An 8,533-nucleotide genomic window follows, 5' to 3' on the forward strand; every position below is an offset into this window, starting at 1 on the left:
TCTTTGTGAGTTGACCTCAGGTGCTCCGAAAGGCACCGATAAATGTATGCATTCATTTTATGTAGTGCTTATCCTCGCTAGGGTCACAAGCCTGCTGGAGCCTCTCCCAGTTGACTCTGGGTGAGAGGTGGGATGCACCCTCAAGTCATCCAATTGCAGGACATATTTACCATGTCATATATATACATAATTTTAGATTTTACATACATACATCACTTTACAGATGAGAAAAATGTGGATTTTAACTATGTCTATTTCTCCACTGTGATACCAGCTTTCTATTTTTTTCCAGTCCAGTGTGTCCTTAATAGTCTTTATGTAGAGAACTAACATTATTTTGAAATGGCTTATGTAAATACACAATAGTAACAGTGGTATTTACCGTACGTCTAGTTTTCACTTAATGAGGAGGAAAGCTTAAAAATACTGGAAACCAAAGCAATACTTTTTAGAATATATTTTTTTTATTTATAATTTATAATTGGCAGATACAAAAAAACTCTTAAACTGTATCCAAAATGTGCAATAAATCACTGCTGATTAACAAAAGAAATTACAAAAGACTGTCTACTTTGGGAAGTTGACAACCAATGTAAACAGATTGGAACTAGTAATTCTTAAAAATGTTTACTTAATCACTATTTTGAGCTGAAATCTAGTTTTTAAACAAACTGCAAATCTGCATTGCTCTCCCAAGATGACAACACACCATCGAGTGTACATTATGTCGAAATTGGTGACATTCTAGTTCCCCTGTTGTTAAATACAAGAAAGGCAATTGTTTTCCATAAGCAGCACAAAAGTGTAGAACACGACTGACAGTCTTGTACCAATATATTTGAGACATCAACAAAACATGGATGGGGTGGGCATTTCCAAAATTAATGTTGTAAACAATCACCTTCATTTATCCTCAAAAATCTGCGATGCTTGTTAAGTGCGGAACAGAAGCCTGAACATGCATCAACATCTGGAATCACATGGTGAAGGTATTAACGCTTGAAGAGAGGGAAGGGGCGAAGGGGCAGGTCACAGCAGCAACACTAAAGAAAAAGGGTTCCTGCTCATCAAAAATGTGACAAGGAATTGCAGATCATAACAGAAATAGAACTGACTGAACATCATATTAAAGACATCTTACTTTCACATTTCAATCAAAAGTACATCCACATTCATGATCCGCCTATCTGGACAGCTTGCTGGTGCCTTCCTCTTCATGTTTCACACATATTGTATGACACCAAACTAAATACAGTAAAGAGTTAAACGAATACATGAAGAAATAACCACTACCGAGCGACTGCGAAGGACAATTCTTGGCAGGATGTAAAAATCAGAGAATCCAAGTGCAAAATAATTCTTCAATGTATTTTGTTTTTCTAATTCTACTCCAAACAAGCACACGTTGTTTTCCGTGTATCGCAAACAGCCCTAGATGGTAATTGTCACAGATACAAAACTAAAGGATTGTAAAAGAAAAGCAATATCCAACTCGTTTGATATAAAGAAAACATCCCCACCAAAACACGTTAGAATAACCAAGATCCTTCATTCCTATTCATCTCAAATGCTTTAAAAAGCTACAAACTTTAACATGCAATACCATTCAAAGTTCCTAATTTCTCAGACATCAACGTTTCCAGCTATCTAAAACTAACATCCTAGCAGTTGTCTGAAGGCCCACTTTGAAAGACTCAGTCGCTAGTGTCAAAACTCACATTACCAGAATTCCCTCTTAAGGTATCCATATAAAGCACTTGTAAAAAGAAGGTATGTGCTTTTCCCTTTCTGTTGGAGAAACTGCTGGATGATTCAAAATGTATTTTCAGGTTGTCGTTTTTTCCCCCCAAAACTCGCAGATTGCTAATGAAGCCAAGTGACGTTTATGAACTGTCATAAACGGAGACCTTGACCTTATGCCAACCAGGGCTCACATCATTTCGGGTATTTAATTGATCTGGGTCAAACTTAACAACACAGGAGTCACTGCATATGGATTCAGGTCAAGTTACGACAGGCCTGTTCTAAAGTCCTCGTTTATAATTAGAAACTACATCACGGCTTGATTCGGGTTTACGTAATGTGGTGAAACCCATTGCGACATCTTTTCTCGTTGAGGTCAACTGTTGAAGCCTTCACGACATGCACATAACTAGATTTAAAGAGCAGCAAATTTCTTCAATGTCGCTGCTGTGGAATAGTCATGACACAAAATTATCTACTTTAAAGGAGGACCTATTGTGTTAAACTTGCCCTTTCCAATAAACAAACTAAAAAAAATACCAGTAAAAGGTTTGGGCAGTTATCTCATGCTGACTGAGAAACCAAGTCCAAATTTTGAACTGGCAATTTAATTCTAAATTATCTTGAGCTACCCTTTACTGTTCAAACAGGCCCGCAGTTCTAAAGGCCAAAATTTAGTTGCCTTTATCAGAAACTAAATACAGACATCAGGGGTGAGCTAAAGTAATAGAAAATAAGGATAGAAACATTATATTGGCATACCTTTGCCTCAGTGTTTTTTTTTTTACTTGATTTTGTATCATAAATCACAAACATAATAGGTCCCACTTATTTGTAGAGCACAAGATTAACACAAAGCTGTTTCCACAAACAGCACAACATGAAAAAAATCCAGCATCATCAGTACCGTTAGACTTGCATAATATTGAAAGGCTCCATATAGCCAGAAGTTAATTTAAAGCTCATTCTGCTCGAGCAAACTGTCTCGATTGTAGACCACTGTAAACTGTGACTACTTGCACATCATGCATGTCATTACACAGATTTTTTTTTTTTAAAGAAAAAGGTTTCATGTTCAGCTGGCATTTGTTTTTGCAACCGAGAAATCTTCAGATCTCCAAGTCTATTATGGTAGAGCTTTGTGCTTTCTCCGGTTCTACCACAACACCAAAGCATTCACCAGTTGACACACAGTGAAGAACTCATTTGTAAAATGTCACCTGTATTACACAGAGACAGATTAATTAATTATAGGAAAAAGATCCAGTGAATAAATTGCAGTTGCTGATAAGCAAAACATTTGTTGCGATAATCAATTCAGGTTAACATAAAAAGTTGTTTTCACATCCATGAATGTGTTAGCAAAAATCGATTGCAATGAAATAGGACATGATACAACTAATCAGTTTGAAGAGTTTTGCTGGCCCAAAAAGGTAAATGTGAAATCCTTTATTTCACCAACTTCATGATAACAATGCAGATGAATGTACAAGTGGCCTCAAATTTTGAATGTTATGTCGCCTGTGTTTCAGCATTCTTTTGCAGAACTGAACTGATACATTGTTATAACGATTTGTGTGTTTGCTCTCCAAGTAAACTAATTAATCATCTAGAAAGGGTTAAGGGTGTGTAAACCTTGTGTACACCTCACTAAACATAAAAAGTGCAAAACAGCCACCACTGTCCTGTGTGTGTCAGTAGTGCTTCTCCTGTAAATAATCTTTCATCTTGTTAGGTAAGGGCAGTTTCTGGATTAGGTCTATCCTTGTGTATTGTCTGATGACAAAGCGACAAAGGTACTGCAGGGAGCGCACTTGCATAAACCGAGAGACGGGGTTGGTGAGTCTGACAGGGTATGTTGCCGACCCCGGTAAGCGGGATCTGGAATAACAGAAAGCACCGTTCTCCGAGTCTTTTATCGAGTGTTCGATGAGGTCCACAATTGACGTGTGTCCTTCCACGTCAGGCTGCTCGTAAAAGCTGAAGCGTCCATTAGAGTGCTCGATGCGGGTGTGGAGAGTTTTGCCCTGTGACCTGAAACTCAAGCTGAGCAGGTACCTGTCATCCGAGCTGTCCCGGACCAAAAACGAGCCATCGGCCAAGTTGATGAGCTTTTCCTCCGCCTCCCAGCGTGTGATTGGCCCCCAGTACCAGCCCTGCTTTGCCAGCTTCTTCAGCTCCTCCGTCAGACTGGTCACCACCATGGGCCCGCTGCTCTGGACAGAGTCATACACTCGGCTGACTCCGGGAGCTGAATTGGGATCAAAGTTGAGGTGGTGTCTCACTCTCTCGGCAACATGGCTGTCTGTGGAGCTGAAGCCAGAGAACGTCCTGGGAAAATGACCATTACTGCTCATAGGAGGCAAGAGGGGAGAGAGGGGAGGCGGGATCTCTCCTCTTGAGTTTTGAAGCATGACTCCACCAGAACCGATGAGAAGACTATTAACTGAGGTGTCCATGAAAAGGTCTGGAGGTAAACCACCAACCATCTCATGTTCCTCGTGTCCCTGATCCATCAGTGGGGACCCATCATCTACCTCTGCCACCACCTCCATAGGAGACGCGCTATCCAGACAGAAGGAGTGGGACCCTTCTGGGTACATTCCTTCATCTAAAGGCATTGTGTACTGAATGTAGTCTTGGGGCGTCAACCCCAGCACCACAGGCACGTCATTGTCATCAATATTTAGATGAAGCTCACCATTTTGTGGCTGCTGGAGGGTTTTTAAGGATTCGGGTTGGTCCTGAAAGAGCCCATCCATCTGAAAATCGCTGAATTCCTTTCGGATGCCATTTAAGTTGGGGCTGGGACTAGGGGAGTGAACCATGGCTTTAACTTTGACCTCCATCTTAATACAAGCGTCGTCAGAGTTGACCGGTCGTAGAGGCCATGGTGAGGGGCTGTAGTGGTGACTACGTAGTGATGCAGACCTTAGGGGTCTCTGGGCTTTCACCTCGTTGAAGCTGATGGGCACAGAAGAGGAGGAGAAGGTGTCGTCATCATCCGTCGAGCTGATTCCAGAGGGGCCGGCTTTGTTCTTTGCCTTTTGCTTGGCGGACAGCCTTCTCTTCAGCGATCCCATCAGCCCCTCACTCTTTGAACGGCTCTTGTTTTGCCCACCTTTGTCTTCATCGCCACCCAGATCACACATGGACAGGTCTTTGGTGTAACAGCCACCAAAAAGTGACTCATCCTTTGAGAACTCGGCGGCCACTGGGGGCTGCTGAAGCATGACAAAGTCGCCGTCCTCTTTGCCCTTTATGCTCAGCGACTTCCGAATGGTCTTAAGGCTGATCTTCTTCATTCTGACTGGCCCTCCACCTCAGTGGCAGGCATGAGATCTCTCCTTGTATCCTGATGAAAGTACTAGCCACAGTATCCTCCCATCAGGTCGCTGATAAGTCATGCATACAGCAGAGCCTCCAAACCCTTTAAAGAGGAAAACATGCACATGGTGAAACATTTGTAAACTACAAAACCAAAGTGACAAACAACCACAATATATTTGTTCTTTTTATTTTCCTCATGCATTCGTACATGCAAACTGATTAGATTTTGAATGTTATTAGTCTTCCATGTGAGTGAATTGTTGACAGTTATATCAACCCTGTAAAAAATAGCTGAAATGAGATGAGGAGCTCTCAAATGCTATTTAAACACACACACAAGTGGGGGGCGTCCAAAAACAATGCACTCTGATGGGGCACCAGAATACATTTAGTGAGCACACAAATGGATGTTTCTGAAACAGTAGTCCATAAAAACAAAAACAAAATCATTTACCACATTATTTTTATTTACAAAAGGAAAACACAACCTACAGGCAGGACCCATTTGGTCTCATTTTGCCTTACATCTTGGAATACAAAAAAAAAAAAAAATGAAAATAACAAAAGCCTATTTAATTACTAAGAACTCAGATCTCAAATGTCAAAACTAAAACACAGCACTCTATTTTGGAAACAACATTGCTGACAGATGGAATTGGATAGTTTATGTATGGACAACTTTGTTTCAAGTTTGTAAAATGTACTTCTTGTATATCTCTTTTCTTCCATGCTATCTATATTACATTTACACAAATTTCCTATATTCACAGTTGCTGTTGAAATGGTGCAGATGTCCCTATTGTGGGAGTAATTAAGATTTTCATGTTACAAGTATGCATTAATAATAAGAAGATACATTTAACCTCCCTTCATTCTGTAGTGGCAGTGTGTCAGTGTACAGTGACATGGTGTCCTGTGTGAAAGTACATTATTTTATATCCCCAAACACGTAGTAAATGGTCTATTATTTTGTTGTTTATAGTTGGTTGGTCTCTCTGAGAAACATGATTTCTGGCAGTATTATGTGATGACACTGTATCACTAAATCACTTACTTCAATGTTTCATGAATGCATGTAATAATAACTTAGCAATTAGCATGGCTTAGACATTGTCACCTATCCATTCCTTGTTCTCGCTGATCCTTTATTTGCTATCATGGAGGCAATGATCAGTGACTTCGAAGGCGTTGACACAAGAGGCAAAGAGAACTTTCGCCTCCGTAGCTTAGGAAAATATTGTGCACCATGCAGCTTTTCAATGTGGACACGCCGGTATGTCATAGGCTGGATTCCCCCCCACTCCCAGCATCCGGAACAATCAGGGTTATGGACTTAACAAGTCAGCGTTCAGTGATTTAAACAATACTGACGTTTCCAAAACATTTGATGCTTATGAAAAAGTAACACATATTGTACCTACATTGTTAACGTGTAAGAAAGTTTGTGAAGACAGCTTTAGATTTCGTAATGGTTATTGTGGAAGTAGTTTGCCTAATCGGGTTGTGCAAGTTTCAGTAGACTGTATAGAACGAAATAATCTTTTGGAAATATATTTGGTACAGGCTGTGGGGATTAATTATTGTTGGTCACAGAACATTCAATTTATGCTTTATCACAAATACATTGAGTGCTGACATTTCCAAACACCCTATTTAAATACCTGCCTAAAGTAAAGGTTCAAGTACTTGGCAATTAACATCAAGTGGTTTAAATGTCATTGGTAACCACTGAGTGCATTAACAATTCAATTGAATCACTAACACCTGCACACACGGCATTTCAAACACTCCAATTTCAATCTTTATGTTTGCGCTCCAATGTATATCAAAGATCTTGTACTCTTCAAATTTAAAATATACGGTTCAAGTACGCAGCAATTTGACATCAAGTGGTCAAAGTAGTAGTCTAATTATTTTTGAGAGCATGCGCTATGGTGACAGATTAAATTAAACCACCACTTTAACACCACACATACAAACAGCACCACACTATCGAAACAGACCCCAAAAGGTAATAAGACAGCTACAGAACCATTACTCACCATTATGAGCTGAAAAAAAATGTAACTCCACTTGATTGAATGAGTCAAGTTCCTCTTCCAGTACCTCTAATTTGATGCTATAAATGAAAAAAAAAAAAAAAACTAACTTGTTATCCTAGTTCAAACACTTTCTGTTTCACCTAACATGTTATTACCAGCGAGTTAATGAGTAGTTTATACAGCCTGGCCCGTGGCTGAGCTTATTATGGAAACAGAACCAACGTTTTGAACTGAGCTAGCCTAGCCCGGCCTACATATTTATAGGCATCTCTTTAGCTTAGCCATCAAAGCTAGCATTTTGCTGTCCCAAATGCACAACTCCGCTTAGGTTAACGTAATCAAGCATGAGATAAAACTTGGATGAGTGATCGATAAAAGTAATGCTTGTTTCCTGAACATAATGAAAACGGCTAAATATGGCACTACGAAACTAACCACTAGGACAGCTACATTGTTAGCACATTTGCTCCCCACAGTGTAGATTATTCATTACCGGTCGCATTTCAAACATGCCCACGTTGAGTACACATTAACCCTACTACTTAATCTCATGAGAAAGACAAATATTTCCAAATTCGAAAGAAACCTTTGCTTTTTCACCGTTCTTGGGTACCGAAAGCTGCCTTAGCTAACGTTAGCGTTCAACCTACCTAAGCCAATCAGCTAGTTTCCTTCACGCTTGATGTCGAAAATAACACAATGTTACCTTGCGGTTATTCTGCTTCCCGGTCCTCAGGAAGAACATCAGCGTTTACATTTCCAAAGTCGGCATGTCTGGGGGGTAAAAGGTGGGGAGCGGTGATGTATTCTCGAATACAATGACACAATAAGGTGACACCTTTCTGACTGACGAGGTTAGCACACTTGAGTAGCTCCCTCTCGGCCTCTTCCTTTGTTGCCTGTTGAGTTAGGGCAGCCAGCACATTGGGATGCAGCGAGCACACGCACACGCAGACACTTTAATATTAAATTGATGCACAATCTGACAAATAATTGATATTCTACTTCTAGAAAAACACGGAAAGATACACCTCTCAAAATATAGCTCTCCGAATTCAAAAAATAAAAATAAAAAAGAAAGCAGAAGCTGGGCTATTTTTCCACGTTAAGAAAGTGTATTTTTTAAATTGAATTTATTTTGCATAACTCTCTATTCAATGTACATCATTTGACTACATTTAAAAATAAATCATGATTGTAGTAGTGCAAAAATCCATATTATTTCAATCCTAATTCAAAAAGAAACACTGGACATGGAGGATTTCAGTGATAAATGTACATGAGCTGAACCAAAAAAAAATACAAACCTGAAAAATATCACAAATGCTGTTATAAGAACTGTATTGTACATGCACTAAAAGATGAAATGTTCATTGATATTTATTTATTTGACATTATTATGTTGTGCACAATTGGAC

At 39.6% G+C, this 8,533-nt stretch overlaps 1 protein-coding gene across 2 annotated transcripts; it reads right to left on the reverse strand.

The window, feature by feature from the left end:
• Nucleotides 1–489: 489 nt before the first annotated feature.
• LOC133492896 (suppressor of cytokine signaling 6) lies at nucleotides 490–8,053 on the reverse strand. 2 transcript variants are annotated; one of them, XM_061805709.1, is made up of 3 exons: nucleotides 7,822–8,053; nucleotides 7,116–7,192; nucleotides 490–5,173 (listed from the first exon to the last, which is right to left on the reverse strand). In XM_061805709.1, the coding sequence occupies exon 3, from the start codon at nucleotides 5,046–5,048 to the stop codon at nucleotides 3,438–3,440; it is 1,611 nt and encodes a 536-aa protein (XP_061661693.1). In that variant the 5' UTR covers nucleotides 5,049–5,173; nucleotides 7,116–7,192; nucleotides 7,822–8,053; the 3' UTR covers nucleotides 490–3,437. The 2 variants fall into 2 exon arrangements, with proteins under 2 accessions (XP_061661693.1, XP_061661694.1); XM_061805710.1 differs by lacking the exon at nucleotides 7,116–7,192.
• Nucleotides 8,054–8,533: the final 480 nt, after the last annotated feature.

The sequence above is a fragment of the Syngnathoides biaculeatus genome, chromosome 19, assembly GCF_019802595.1.
Source record: "Syngnathoides biaculeatus isolate LvHL_M chromosome 19, ASM1980259v1, whole genome shotgun sequence".
Classification (NCBI taxonomy): Eukaryota; Metazoa; Chordata; class Actinopteri; order Syngnathiformes; family Syngnathidae; genus Syngnathoides; species Syngnathoides biaculeatus.

What these genes read in the sequence shown, in the direction of transcription:
- LOC133492896 (XM_061805710.1), bottom strand. Translation starts at nt 5,048, where the DNA reads ATGAAGAAGATCAGCCTTAAGACCATTCGGAAGTCGCTGAGCATAAAG.